The sequence below is a fragment of the Botrytis sinoallii genome, assembly GCF_014898435.1.
Source record: "Botrytis sinoallii strain Bc 23 chromosome Unknown BSIN_018, whole genome shotgun sequence".
Lineage (NCBI taxonomy): Eukaryota > Fungi > Ascomycota > Leotiomycetes > Helotiales > Sclerotiniaceae > Botrytis > Botrytis sinoallii.
The window spans coordinates 1,052,172-1,067,848 of NW_024066045.1; the positions used below are offsets into that span (position 1 = coordinate 1,052,172).

The 15,677-nt window shown below is 41.4% G+C and overlaps 3 protein-coding genes across 3 annotated transcripts; 1 reads left to right on the forward strand and 2 right to left on the reverse strand.

Annotated features, from left to right (window-relative positions):
* Positions 1 to 3,072: 3,072 nt before the first annotated feature.
* Positions 3,073 to 4,462, reverse strand: EAF02_009202 (uncharacterized protein; the record flags this gene model as incomplete). The annotated part of the gene is made up of 4 exons (XM_038905250.1): positions 3,073 to 3,519; positions 3,611 to 3,901; positions 3,981 to 4,226; positions 4,295 to 4,462. 4 exons carry the CDS (start codon positions 4,460 to 4,462, stop codon positions 3,073 to 3,075), a joined length of 1,152 nt encoding a protein of 383 aa, XP_038755147.1.
* Positions 4,463 to 7,702: 3,240 nt separating this feature from the next.
* On the forward strand, positions 7,703 to 9,692 carry EAF02_009203 (uncharacterized protein; the record flags this gene model as incomplete). The annotated part of the gene is made up of 3 exons (XM_038905251.1): positions 7,703 to 7,844; positions 7,891 to 9,536; positions 9,606 to 9,692. The coding sequence occupies 3 exons, from the start codon at positions 7,703 to 7,705 to the stop codon at positions 9,690 to 9,692; spliced, it is 1,875 nt and encodes a 624-aa protein (XP_038755148.1).
* Positions 9,693 to 10,528: 836 nt separating this feature from the next.
* On the reverse strand, positions 10,529 to 13,634 carry EAF02_009204 (uncharacterized protein). The gene is made up of 2 exons (XM_038905252.1): positions 13,224 to 13,634; positions 10,529 to 13,067 (listed from the first exon to the last, which is right to left on the reverse strand). The coding sequence occupies exons 1-2, from the start codon at positions 13,307 to 13,309 to the stop codon at positions 11,012 to 11,014; spliced, it is 2,142 nt and encodes a 713-aa protein (XP_038755149.1). The 5' UTR covers positions 13,310 to 13,634; the 3' UTR covers positions 10,529 to 11,011.
* Positions 13,635 to 15,677: the final 2,043 nt, after the last annotated feature.

The following is a 15,677-nucleotide window of genomic DNA, read 5'->3' on the forward strand; positions in this document are numbered from 1 at the left end:
GACTCCACCTAGTGAAGGGAGAATGACATAGGTCATCTGGAGCTGGGATACATCTAGTTCCTAGAGGCCCATATTATAAGGCCATGGTTGTATCTAAAATATAACTACTATACGATTCAGAAAGTGGTCGCCGAAGATGACCATATTTCTTATACAAATCGATTCCAACATATCGCAGACCAATTTAGCAATACCTTGTCTATATACCTGATTTGCAATTAATCAGATAATAAGTGTATATGTTCGTAGTGGTCTAAAACTTAGAACCTTTTTTTTTTGCTGAGGGTACCTAGATAACTGATATGAAAAATCCACCAACAAGCATTAAGAAAAATCATATAATAACAAAGAAATGGTAGAGAAAGATTCAAAAATTCTAAAGCTGAATGAAACACATAGAGTAGAACATTCCTAGGAATGTTAGTCCCAGAGGATGACCTATCTTCAGCGCCCCCGATTTTGTGGTTACACTAGTTGCAGTTGGTGATGAATATTCTGCAGACTACTGCAGATGAAGAAATGCTACTGCCCGTACCAGTACTCGAAACAGAGTCTATAGTACTAGTTCCACTATACGAAATCGAGGTTGCGGATGTAGTCATCGCCATCGCCGAACTCAAAGTTGTACTCTCAACAGCCTTTCCACACTGCTGCAATCTTTTCCATCCATCCGCAAATTCAGCTGCCCACCAAGTTCCGTAGTATAGCAATAAATACCATTCCTACAAATTAGCTAGCAAACTTGAGTCGGTATGAAAACTATAGTTACGCCCACTTGGAACCATATCTCGCAAGTGTATATTAAAATACTTAGGCAACAATCTCTACCGACACGAGATCTTCAGAAGGAGTTCCTCTTACATACTCATGCGCAGCATCACCATCTGCAGTGCATGCCTCTTGAATACCCTTAAGAAATGCATCTACAGAGTCAAAGCAAGTTGATGTGCAAGTGTTCTCAAAATCTGTAGAGGTAGGTTTGAAAGTAGGTTGCTCAGAAGCAGCAAATCCTAATAGCGCATCATCGCAATCGATATCAGCACTATAGACAGCTACCCAGGTATACAAGCTTGAGAAGTGGCGTTTGCGAGATCTTTAGCAACGTAATCTCAATCTTGATCAGGAGTATTGAGATTGAATGATGTGTTGACAATTTCAAAATGTTGTAAGGAAGATAGAATTAGAGAGTGGAGTGTATTTCATTGTGATGTTGTTGTTGGTTATACCCGATTTAATAACGTGTGTTCAAAACGTGACTTTTTTTGATCTAATCAACTTTTTGCTAAATCCCATATTAAAATAATTCAATTGCTTTTAATTCAATTAATATAGCTTCAAATTGAAAAAACTTTGTATTATAATATAAATCTCAATTGATAAAATAAAAAAAATAAAATATGAATTATTTTAATTAAAAATTCATTGGATTGAAGATGATTAAATGAAATTATGATTTTTGATATAGTTTTTAGGTTTTTGAATTTTCGAAATTGAATTTTTATTTAATTATTTTCAATTCAATAAATTTTTGATTAAATCTATTCAAATTTTGTTTATCGATTTATCAATTGAGATTTATATTATGATATAGAGTTTTTATAATTTGAAGCTATATTTATTGAATTGGATTTTTCAATTTCAAAAATTCGACTAGGTAATATTCGAAAAAGGTGCTTTTTTTGGAAACACGTTATTAAATTGAGTATATTATAGGGTACGAAAGCTTATATATTAAGGTTATTAATTATAGATTTACGAGTATAACTCATAGAAATATAACGAAAAAGACTAACAAATGTAAAAAAAACGAAAAAAGTCGCTAGTTTACAGAACAACAATCAACAGAAGTAGAAAAGCAGAATCAAACCATTAATTAAGCTTTAAAGAAGAAAACAAATTAATAGAAGATACCTACCTAGTATATTCAACAGTCTTGGCATGCCGTACCGTACAAAAATGGTCCGGGTGTGACGACTGCCTGTTAATTAGTACCAAAGTACACAAGCGCTTTAAAACCCCTGGAGTTGTTAAATTAGAGTTATGTCAAATATATTACAAGATGAAGTCATTCATCTTCCCAGTGCAGCGAGCAAAAATGGCGTTTGGGGGCTTGCACTCATAACAAGAGAGGTAAGATGTGTGTCGCTCCGCTGGCTCTCCGAGGGCCACTGCCGTGGAGGCAGACTATAGCTATTATAACATGCCGAGAAACACAACCGATTCATCCATAGAGATAAGATGAGAGTATCTCGTTACAAAGAGGGATCAAATGTATTAAAACCTGATTATTCTCGAATAATTCCATATCCTAGCATCGAAAATGGTGATATTCACCTTCTACCACTTGTGTCCACACTGATAGCTCAGAATACAAGATAAAACACCTCCAAAAAGTCATCACCACACAATCACCACTCCTCCACACCCTCGACCTTCTCCAACCATAGAACATTTCCATCCATATCTCAACGACATCTCCAACATATCCCACATCTCAAGGCCCTACGCAAATCGACCTCTCCCTCTCTACACCGAACAAACCCCTGCAGAACCCCTCCAGAATTCGTCTCCCCTATCTGGGGGATATCTAGCATACCCAAAATATCCCTCAAAACTCCCACTCTCATCAAGATACCGAATGAAAGCTTCAATTCCAGCAATATCCTGACCCTCGCCCGATACGCATTTGAAAAATCAAAGCTCATCTTCAAAAGACACCACAGTCAAATAAGCGATCGAGCAAGTGACTTATCAAAAAAGTCGACCATTCTCCAGAAATATGGATAGATTCTGCGTTCTCGTCTTCTCTCATAACAAAGTAAGAGAAAATCCTGACACCAGGTCTTCCAACCCAATATCTATATGCCCAAGAACATGCAACTATCCAATACGGATGCCAATGACGACGGTTTAACAATCGACATAGCCACTATAATGACACACTTGTATATACCTCTGGAATCGCCCACCTCTGTATTCTCTTCTCAATCATCCCCCCAATTATTGTACCACCAATCCAGCGCACCACAACCACTGCTATCAATTGACGAATTCACTTTACCGGCACCCCATTCAAATAGCTTTGACCTTGTTATCCATAGCTTTCCTTCTCAATCTCAATCTCCAGCGCCTCCGTTCCCACCTTCGCTGTGCTACAAAAAAATTTCTGTCCTCTTTCGGAACCCGCCAGATCCAAGCCCCAACCAGGGTTACAACCTCCATTACCTCTTTCTGTCTCTTCTCCATTTCCTCATAACCCATTTCAGCTTCCGCAAAGGGTCTCGCGAGCGAGTATTTCGATTTCGTTCGAGATTCTTCGACTTGGAATCGAGGATATGGCACCAATAGTTCCAAGCGAGCGATCTTGGAACGGCAATAAGGGCATCCATTAGGAGGAGCTTCTTCTTCGCTTTTAGTCCATCGAATAATGCATGTTAAGCAGGTATGTTTATGACCGCAGGGTATAGTGGCCACGGGCGTATAATTAGGTCCGTAACAAATAGCGCATTCATCAGGCTTCTGTGGCAATGGTTATTCCGGTTAGCATCTGCATTATGATTTGATTATGCATTTTAAAAAAAAAGATTGAAATTCGCAGATGATTACTTACCGATAGCCGTGGTATTTCATTAAGTGGTGGTAGAATTTTCAATGCTGCCCCCCCTTCATCTTCTGGGTGCAGTAGTTTCGAGTAGTGTGGGGTTTGGTGGTCAAGTTGACATATTGGGCAACATGAGGTAGCATGGCTTTCCTGAGTTATCAGAGACAAATCCATCTCAAAGATTTTCAGACATGCTTGACTCAGAGGATCAGACTTCTCACGCAGCCTTCCAACCATTTCGAAGAAATGTCTCCCGGGTTGACCTTCAAATATGGGACTGCGTGCAAACAATTGCATTTGCTGTGACAAAGTATAAGCTTTATTTTCCGGTGCTGTAAATTGAATGTCACTACGCATCGGGTAAGAGTTCACTACTTACGCAAACCACGTGAATACAGAAGCAGAACATTTCGCGCACGGCTTTAACCAGCGCAGGATCTGGAGACCAAATTTGTACACCCAAGACCGAGGTGCATCGAGATAACAAGCGTTCCATATGTTCACGTTGGGACTTCAAAATACTGTACGACAACACATTGAGTTTCCTAAAATCTCTTAGCTTTCTAAACTCATGTGCATATATATAGGGATTCCCTGAGGGTCTAAAGAGCGACTTGGATATCTTCTTACAAAAACGTATTAGCAGAAAAAACTTATTAGTCAGAACATCATCGTATCATGAATTAGACTTACTAGATAAGGCTCCGCATCCAGTTCTTTAGATTGGTAGAAGAATTGAAGCTCAGATGATAATCTGAGAAAAGGAGTAAGGATGATCGGTTTCGACCGTGGATTCGAGATGGAATAATTTGTCTCGAAGCCGGGAAGTTCGAACGGGGTATTGACGAATGCGGTAGCCATCATAAAGTAAATGAAGTGGGAGAATAGTGGGAGAATTAAATGTTATACCTTGTTAAAGCAAAGTATGAAGAGCGACTTTATCAAGATGGCAATAAACAACATGGGGAAGAAACGAATTCGGAAAAATCAATGTGGGTGATGATGAATGACGTTTAACGGTCTATAGTGAAGACTCCCACTAACCTCGACCCTAAATGAATCTAAAAAAATCTGAAATCTGTCATCACCTAGGTAGGTAGGCTCATCAAGAAGTAATCAAATTAAACTAAACACAAACCGACCAATTCTATTGGGTAGATTAGAGATGTCAGAAGCAGTAGGTATATGAATATGATTTTGTTGGGGCAAAGCAGAACGAGGGCTTCTCTATCAAAGGAGAATTGCAAGAAAAATGCACAACAATTACTTGAAAAGTCAAGTAGTATGATGCGAGTAATGGATAAGTAACTTGCTTCGTATCTTTCTTGATATTGAAGGATTGAAATGACAAAGCATTGACCAGTCGAATTATTTAGGAAATTTCCTCGATACCTCAACTCGTGTGGAAGTATGGATATGGATATCAGATAATCTTGCGGTAAGTAGGCATGCTTCTTTATGACTCTCATCTCTCTCAAAATTCTCACTCACTGTCTATGAAGCCTAGAACATCTGCAATGACAAATATTCAGGAACCAATAGCTAAAAACGAATAGCTTCATAGAGTCACTACTAGTGAGGTGAAGTCTATACTCCGATAAATTCGCGAGAATACTCATGGGAGGTCTATACAGTTAATACCCGTAGACCTCAAAGTATTGTTCACAAGCTGTGAAAGGTGCTAAGGAACAGGAAGCCTCATAGAATTATAATGAAATAATCGAAGGCGAGAACTTCACCAGCTCTTCTACTTTGTCCGAGAAGATACCCACCAGAAAAACATAACGATGCCTAATCAAAGCCGACCGCCACGACTCGAAAAAGACAAACGTTCCAGCAATATCCCTTGTATATTCATGGCAGAGATTCGAAATCTACGACAGATAATGGAGTATCGATAGCAGTCGGAGTTTGCAAATTCGAGGACAAGTAGGGAAAATCCACTGCGAGGGTATTGGCAGTTGGCGTTGCAATTATTGCTGATAATGCATCATAAAGGCCAGTTTTGGAGGAGATGATCGATAAATCGCCTTGAAACGTTCGAATGTATATGCCGATACCTCACTTCGAACCCATCTCGAAATACCCTTCATATTTAAAAGTACCACTGAACAGGACGCCATCTGCGACCGTCTTTCGCGCACAGCCAAATCCTAAGGAGAACACAGAGATGAGAAGCTGCTTAGATATTTTCTCCTGGCAGAAGGGCAGGCCATCGTGAAGGATAAATAGTTGGAGGTGCGCGAGTTCATAAATGTTTGGGGATATCCGGGCTCTTGAGCGATTTCAAACTCGACGGTCTCGACAATCTCGACGTGTAACGCTTCCTTGAGATCGGACAGAGCTGAATGTTAATTAATTGATTAGCATTTTCAACTCTTGCCTACCTATGCAACCCTTGAACAGAGAGTATCCTCAACAATAAAATTAAGTCTGGCTGATCATAATATATCAGTTGATGATTTAAATTGAGAATAAGGCTTTCCGTCCAACATCTCAATCCTCAACTTTATAGATTCACAAGGTAGAGATAATAGCTCAGACACAGATTGATCGCAACCATTTGTAGTGGGCGAACGTGTATATGTAAATGTTCCAGGTAATCGGTATATAAGTTGATCACGGTGACATGACTTGGTGGTTTCGTGTTCACATCTTGTTGTTGTCGTTGTCTATCTTTTCGCCTAAAGATTCTATAAATTCTCGACTGGTGTATCGCGGCTATTGCTGCCTTCCTCCTCTTCTCCTCTTATATAAAATGGTGATGAGTTATTGGACCACCAGATCATCCGAGCCATCCACATCCACCCCATCCCATTACTTTCATCCCTACCTTCCCTCCAGCATCCCTACTATCGACCAATTCTAGCCCACAGATTGTATGACCATTGATGACAACCATGGCAGCCATGGCAGCCATGACCATTCTGACAACCTTACCCAGTCTCTGAACAAATAAGATCGTGGAGGAGCCTCATACTTCTTCAAATGTTGCATATGCAAGTGTTACATATCGTGTGACTCGACAATTTATATTTGCTCTGTTGTCAATTCTTTTTCTAGAACACGGATCCCATATATATTACCTACATACATGTCTAGTACGCACCAAGTGCCATACAAACAGGAAGAAGATTCTCGGATGCGGTATCCTTCGGCTGAAATGTGTTGTTCTTCTACCACCCACTGCATACCACCTACCAAACGTATACCGACAACCTTACATTGATCCATACTTATGATTAACCTTACCAAAAGCACATTTCATGATACGTACCTACACTTTGTACGAAAGGGATGAAGAAGAATTGTTGAGAAATATATCAAGATACTCTAGAAATCTAGAATCCAGAAATTAATTGTCACGCCATATGTTCGATTCCAATCCAGATCCAAAGTACCCCATTCCAAGTGAATCATTATTTGACGGGAAAAGCCTTGTTGTAACAACTTTGGGTCTCCAATTCTTCAATTCAATATCTACGCAAGTTACATCGATTTGATAGATATCCAGCCTCATTATATTTCCTTCTTTACACCGACTTCACTTCATTCAATCTTACCTACCCCCCGAGGTCCTTCTTGATTGATATACATATCGTCTCTTGTCAATTTGTCATTGATTCTTCTATATTGAACCCCCCCCTCCCCCAAACCACGCCTAATATAAAACAGTGTTCGATCATCGATTATCGATTATCGAATATCGAATTTAAAATTGAATCCTCAAAACATCTGATTGTCGACCTCACATGAACATTCGAAGCACCTGAGTGTCGAATTGAACTTGCTTTTTCCTTCAACTTGATTGCTATTCCGAATCAGGGGCAAACTTTGACCTTTCAAGCCAAACATACCTCACTCACACTCACCTGACATCTAAATCATCGTCTCTCAACCTTCAGCAAGAGTGATCCGATTCGGACTATGGACATAAAAAGCAATACGGCAAACCACTGAAAATAGAACCGTACTCTAAACCCTCTTACTTTGATATCGAGGAGTAATTTAACGTATCCATCAAATCAAGTCTTGATGCAGTATTCTACTACCTTGTGTCAATATCCTTTCATCAATACGTTCACAAAACCTCCTTGAACCATGGACATCAATCAACTTCCACCAGAAATAATCCAATGCATTGGCGACCACCTTCGAAGAGCTCCACTAAACGCCTTGATCCAGACCTCCAAACGCCATGCGAAAATTTTAACATACCTTCTCTATCAAAAAGCTTTCCGTCGTCACTTTCGTCCAGCTGTAGATAACGAACCAGAACCGAGAGCAAGGTCAATATGGGTCTACAGTCGAGGGTCGCAGTTATGTCTCTCAACGACGTCTATGGGCCTGTGCCCCTCATTGGGAATCCGAATATGTGATGAATTATTTCAACAATCGATCGCTGGGATGGGCACAAACTCGTTTTGGGGGAAGAGAAAGAAATGGTGCTACTTGGTTACATCTCCTAGCCGCAGCTGGTCATGAAAGACTTTTGAAGATGTTCATTGCCAAAGGTCTCGATATCAATGCACGTGACTGGGCAGGGAATACAGTTTTACATTCTGCTGTCGCGGCTGAACAACATGGATTGATTGATTTTTTACTTGAAGAGGGTGCGGATGTTTTGGCTATCAACTCATTTAATCAATCAGTGTTGGTTCATGCTTTGATTCGATATAAGATAGGGGCTTTGATACCGATCATTGATGCTGTGAAAGCACAAGGTGGAGATCTTAACTACAATGCCGATGGAACAGGACACCCGCCAATATTTCTGGCTACAAGAACAAATGAAGCACTTCCAGTTGTTAAACACTTTTTGGAGAATGGAGTCAGCGTTTTTCAAATACTATCAACGGGGACGGGTAATCATGATACTCTCCTCCATTGGGCTGCCCGTTTCGGACATCATGAAATAGGAAACTTCCTCGTGTCTCAAATGACTAGTCGACCAGGATTTATCTCATTACTCAACGATCGCCACATGGCTCCCCTCCATTTCGCAATATGTCGTAAATCCTTATCTCTCTCCAAAACTCTAATAGCAGCTGGAGCAAACCTCGACGACGGAGATCAAATCGGCTCCACTCCTCTCGATCTAGCCATTGACCATTGTCTATCCGGTCTCTTCCAAGAAATCTATCTCAAATGCAATTACAAAGACACCGCCTTCCAAAAATTCAAACAAGTCCTCTCCGAGAGTATCAAAGACGAAAACCCCCTCGCAATCCGACACCTCCTCGATCTCCAAGGCCCCTGCTCCATTCAATTCACCCTCCCCAGCCTCCACCACCTCATCGAAAACCACCGCAACACCATCTCCGGCTGCCAAATTATCGAGCTAATCGGAGACGCGATGCCCCCCACCAATTTCCACACGCGCTCCCAACCCCTCGGCGAAACCCCCCTGCACCTTGCCCTCCGCAAATCCCTCCACGACATCCCCATTCACAGCGACCGCCTCATCACCTACCTCCTCCTCAAAACCCGCAACCTCAGCCTCCTCACTCGCGACGGAAACTCCATCCTCCACCACGCCGCCCTCTTCTCCACTCCCAAAACCATGACGCAAATCCTCGCCCACAAAAACATCTCGCACGAACTCTTTTTCCTCGAAAATAAAGCCGGCAAGACCGCGCTCCAGGAAGCCGCCCGCAGAACAGGCAACCATCGAAAAATCACAGACGCCCTCTTCCATGCCCGCACAAAATTCGATCGTCTCCGCAAGCGCGAACGGAATATCGCGAATAGTCCGCGCAAGATCGGGAAACCGGCGGTGCCGGATCCGCCCGTGAGGAGGGAAGAAAGTCCGCAGGTGTTGAGAAAGAAAGAGAAAGAGGAGAAGGAGAGGAGAGGGAGTAATGCGGAAAGTGAAATAGAGAGGAGAGATTTGGATTCGGATAAAGGAGAGAGAAGGAGGACGACGGGATACTCTGTGATTGATGAGTTTCTTTTTTATATAGTTTTTTTGCATTTTACAAGGACGGGTTATGGAAAAGGATAGATAGATATATATGGAGATTGGAATGGAATTGGAATGGAAATTGGAATGGCAATGGCAATGGCAATGGGAAACGGAAATGGAAATTAGGAGCTGGACTGGAATCTGAACGGATGATTTACAGATTACTAGGTAACCTACCAAGTATATATTATCAATGAAAGAATAAGAGAAATGAAATATCCATTATCGATGATTTAAATTTTAGTCTTCGTTTCCTCTTCTCTCTCTTTCGCTCACTTCCTCTCACACTTCCTCTCACACTTCCTCTCACACTTCCTCTCACACTTCCTCTCACACTTCCTCTCACACTTCCTCCCCCCCTTTGTAACCTCAAACCCCCCCCCCCAAAAAAAAACAAAGAGTTCCAAATCCCAATCCCAATCCAAAAAAAAAATCACTCCCTTCCGCCCTTCCTCCCTTCTTTATCAAAAACACTCACAATAGTCACAATATCATAATATCAGAACATTCAGAATACTAATACTAATCTAATACTCATTAATTATAATATTTGATATTTTTACATATTTGATGTTACATATTTAGTTACATATGTATTTACATAGGTATTTACATATTTGATTTTACCATATTTATTTACATTTTTATGTAATGTTATTTACATATTTTATTACATATTTATTTATATATTATTTATTAAACTCAAATAACAACATAAACTAGATACATCATGAAGGTATACATACTACGTATTACTATTCACTCACTCATTACTATTCATCCACTCACCCACTTATTACCGCTCAATCCACCCATCACCCATCCACATCACCTAAACCCCTTCCCCCCTTCTCCCTCCCCCTAAATACCAAATACCAAAATCCAAAATCCAAATCTTACTGATTAACTTCAAAGCTATACCATGCCATGCCATACCATTTTATCAAACCCAAATCCATTCACCCATTTGTGCATGCATTCATTTTATTCCTCTTATTCCTCTTATCCCTCTTCTTCCACTCCACTCCACGTACCCACTCCACCCACCTACCTACCCACCCAATACAAAATATTCTCTCCCTATTCAATTCCATGTCATTTCTTCAACTATGATTCATTTATGTAGGTGACTATCAATCAATATAGATATAGATATAGATATAGATATAAATATCCATTCATCAATACTCCCCCATCCGTCCTCAAAGGACAATATCCTAATCAAATGTATTTCCCTGCTATGCAGTTCAGTCCATCCATCCCCCAACCCCCAACCCCGATTTTCCAAATACATTTGATCCCATCCCATCCAATCCATACCAGACGCCTTGGAAAAGCATGTATGTACACTATCATACAACCGCCACTCCTTGACTTCTTTCTCCGTTCTCCGTTCCCAATTTCCCCGTGATTTCTCATGTCCTCCAAACCAAACCACACCCTCCCTACCAAGAAACCGGTGTTTCCCTCGCCCTCGCATCAAAATCTCCCTTCTTCACCCCCCTAGTTCCACACCTCAACATCGCCCACCTCCTCTCAAGATTAAACCACATTTCCATAACCATCACCCTCTTCTCATCCGGCACCACTTGCTTTTCCGATTCCTCTCCTTTAACATATGGATCCAGTCCCTCTTCCTCCACATTCATAATCCAATTTCCAACTCCCGCACAAAGTCTCGAATCCCACATCCCTTCTCTCCTATGACTCGATGTTAAAAGACTAATTGCTTCTCTCCTCAATCTTCTATCTCTCGATTTCGTCGCCACAACGAATAATGGCGGAATGATACCAAGATCAAGTGCAAAAGAAGGTTTAATATGCGAATAGGTTTCATGCGAATGTTTTCCATCAGGACCAGGACTTGGAGAAGAACTCGTAACCTTAACTCCAAATGGCGTTCGCATGCCCCTTTTAATTCCCGGACCAGAAGTGACATGTTTACAACCTGCTCCACACCGTGCTTGTGCCAATGCTAATTCTTCATCCACGATCAATTCCTTAGCTAATTCGTTGATCTCGGTGAATATAGGAAGAAATTGATCAAAATCCATTTCGTTGGCGGAAAACGCGGTAAAGACCAGAATTCGTGTCATGATACATGTCATCTGAAGAACGATGATACCCGCCCTTTCAATATTTGAAGTACCAGGCGCACGGCGTTTAGCAAGAAGAGGGGCGAATGTTGTTTGCCATTGTTCGAGAGAACGACCGAAACCGTATCCGTTGGATTTTATAGAGGCGGGAAGAATATTATTGGATACGGTGTAGAAACCTACTAGCTCCTCATTATATCTCATTATTCTTTCACACAAAGCATCGAGTACTAATCTTGCCTCGTGAATGTTTGGAAAGCTTTCGGGAATGGGTGCTTCGATTGAGGCGGTTGTGCCAGTTGAACTATCGGATGGACTGGGTGGATTTGCCAAACTAGGATCTCGAGAAACGTGATATCTCCAATCGAGATTCGTAGGAGAGCTGGTTGTGGAAGGAGAGGGCGGTCCGGATTGTGATGCTACAGGATTAGCGATACTTGGATTGGTAGAGAGACGAATAACCCATGGAGCTGGAAAATGAAACGCCATATCGTATGATTTGGCTTGAATGGCCATGCGTGTAAACATTTGTCCCAACTCTTCCTCCACAATATCATCCTCGCGCTGAATATACGGTTTCTTTCTTTCCCTGCGTTGTTTTTCCATCACTCCCAATCCTACTTGTACTTGTTTAATAGCAGCCTTATGATCCCCCACAAACGATTGAAAACAAGTGAATAACACGCTCGAAATCAAAACCGTTCGTTGAGATCTAACTTCATTATTCGAGATGCTCTGGCGCATGCGCGTAACTGCTTTTCCATATTGTTCCCAAGCGAAACTCCAATGCGTAGGTGCAGAATCGCTGCTCGAAGTACCCTGATTAGAAGGGGTAGGAGAACTCGGAGGGGATTCAGCGACTTTTTCTAATGTTTTGTAGAGAGCTCCAAGAGCTACAACAGCATGACGTATGGATGCTTCAGAATGCGATTCTTGAAGAACACTACGCGTCCAGAATTCTGAGTCGAAGAATCCAGATAATTCGCTGGCGGTATGAGTGCGGAAGACTTGGAAGTATTGACCTTCCTTTGCGTCGAATGGAAGACCGAGAGTGGGTGGTCGAAAGATCTCGGAATCAATTTCGATGGAATTGATGGTTGATGGTGTGAGGATCGATGGTGTGGTAGGTGATATTGGACCGATAGATCTTGCTTTATTGATAATACGAGCTGTTTTCCTAGGAATGAGTGCAGTCGAACCAGGTAAAGCCGGTGTTATTATGGTGTTGTGGGATGGTATTGAGTGCGATTCCAAGCCAGCATTACTCGGTCGAGGAGCAATTGGGAGAGTATTATTGGCATGTCTATTTCTCGGATTGTACGCTGGGTAACCATCGCATCGTCTCCCCGATCTCACACATTTTGTACATTCAGGTCTCGTTTCATCGCATTTCACTCTTCGATTCCTATCAAATGAAGAAAGTTCCGTGAATTAGCCAAAGATTGATTGTCTTGCTACCACCATCATCAAATAGCGAAGGACGCGGGGAAATGGAACGCGGGAACCCCAGAATTGCTAAAATAGTTTGGAAAAAAGAAAAGAAACTCCCCAAGGAACTTACTTGCAATTGTTACATCCTGTCTTTACCTTGGGGCGACTTGCACGACGCTGCCTCACTCTATTGCCAGTCTCTGTCGCATCTGCCATGACTGTTTTGATCGAAGGTTTGTCTGCATTTCTTTGGGGAATATTTTCTAAGAATACTTTATCCCCCTTGCGATTCCGAGCAGCGCCGCAATGCAACAGGACGGAATTTGTCCAGGATTAATTCGGAGGTTTCTTCGTCTTATGGTCAGATAATAGAGTCAAAAATGGGCGGTTAAGGAGAGAGTGTGGGAGAGAGAGAGAATTGCATAGGGATGAATAAAATAATATTAAGATCGGCTCGGATCAGGAAGATCAGAGCAATTCAAAGTTCAAAGTTCAAAGTTCAAAGTTCAAAGTTCAAAGTTCAAAGTTCAAAGTTCAGATTGATTAAAGATTGTTAAAGATATCTCCAATGATTGAAATAGAATGAATGAATAGGCAGAATTTATAACACAAGAACACGAGGTTGTACGATTTCGGTGAGATGGTCATGAATTATATCAAGTAGGTAGGTAGGTAGGTAGGTAGGTAGGTAGTTATTGTTTAAGACTTTGAGACTTTGGGACTTTGAGAACTTGAGACCTTGAGATGCAAATTGTATGTATCTATGTATGTATGTATGTATGTATGTATATATGTGTGTATTAGATGAGTGTAGTTTACTCAAGCGCTGAAGAATGTGTGAGAATGTGAGATGAAGGGGGAAATCATCCACCCGAAATCTTGAGATTTCTCCAGATTCGTTAATGATAATGACAATCCCCTCTCTGGTGTATAGTATGACGAGTGGATGAGATGATCAACTTATGTCAAGGAAGGTAACCAAAAAGTACTTGGTAGACTGTAGAGTAAGAAATGCGATATACACTGTCTGCAATGAAATTTAAGAATAGAATGGAAAGAATGGAAAGAAGGATCGAGGTGCGATGGGTTCAAGGAAGATACTGGGTATCTAGAGGAAATATGCAGCTATACATGCAGCTATACCGATAAAATTATTAGAACCTCGGCACCTTTCCCCTTAGAACCAATCATATTGTTCGATCGTGTGCTCACTCAGGAGACTAGGAAACCTTGGATGCAGCATTATGGTCTGTAGACTGTAGTGCAGTCTGTAGGTACGTACTCCTGCTTTTTTCACTCTTTCGATTCTTCATAATCTCCATTTTAATTCCATTCCTCTCCTCTCCTGTCTTCCTCCCTCCTCTCGTTGTCTCTCATCTCCTTCTCCTTAATCATCGATACTTCATACCATTAGTCCAGGTGAAAAAGAGGAATGGCCAGACAATAGCTATGTCCTTGTGTATCCCAAACCTTACGACTCTAAGCCTGAACCTTGTGAAGATCTTCTTACAAGTACCAATTACTACAATCCGTTGATCTGTGTTGCAAGCCAATGAGAGTGCTGGTTGGGCAAGATACGGTTGACCTCTTCCATCGTAGCTCAAGCACGAGTCCAATAATCCTTACACACGATTCATGAGGATTGGTCTTGAATCTCGATACATATCTTGATACATAACTTGAAGGGAAGAAAGGATCAGGCGGTATCTGGGATATCTCCGTCGACGATATTCCTCTTTCTTTTCGGCGTGGAAGATACCCTCACTCATAAGTTAATGAAATATCGCTCGCTCACTCCCGGCATCACAAAACTACCGTAAGCACCACATCATCTTGCTTGACCTACTTATGACCTACTACTCTATCTGAAAAGAGGCTAGAAAACGCGGGAGGAGGATGCTGTAAGCTGTGATTGCGGGCAAGAATCGGTATGACGTGGTTATTTAATCTTTCACAGGGCTGAAAGAATGTGCTGATGCTGATGGCCTGAACGATTAGGGCTGACTGTCATGTCAGCATGCATATTGAAGGAGACGAATCATGAGATGAGTTTCGTTTAGATGTAGATTGAAAGTAAATTTGATGCGAGATGTACATCTATGAGTCGTACGGGAATGAAATGAAGGGGGAAGGATATGGGGAAAGATTGGAGAAATACCTCGCAACTCAAACGTTGCTCCCGAAAATGTAACGTTATGAAAAGCCTGGGAAAGCCTAAAGACTAGAAACATACATTATTCTACCCCTATAATCAAAGTAGAAGAAAAGCTCCCCAGGTTGTAATCCCCTTCAATACGATGCCATGCTACAACAAAATCACACGTTGTAGACAAAAATTTCTCACATTACAAAAAGATTACAAAAAGGGTCGATTAGCACTTACCACCACTGCGCAGGCCATAGAATTATACAACAGACCGAGAATGAGTAAGATAAGATCTGACGTTGTACCAGTTGAAAACAAACACCGAGGCATTACAATCTACAATATAAAGCAAAGCCCCTCAAATTCTAGACCCGATGCTCATTCCTGCGCCAAGTAGTTGCAAAAAGCTTCATGAATCGTCCAAAAAGCAAGCCGCGA

Coding starts and splice junctions, on each gene's coding strand:
- EAF02_009204 (XM_038905252.1), bottom strand. CDS start 13,309: ATGGCAGATGCGACAGAGACTGGCAATAGAGTGAGGCAGCGTCGTGCA. Junction 13,068..13,223: donor ACAGGATGTAACAATTGCAA/GTAAGTTCCTTG, acceptor TTCATTTGATAG/GAATCGAAGAGTGAAATGCG.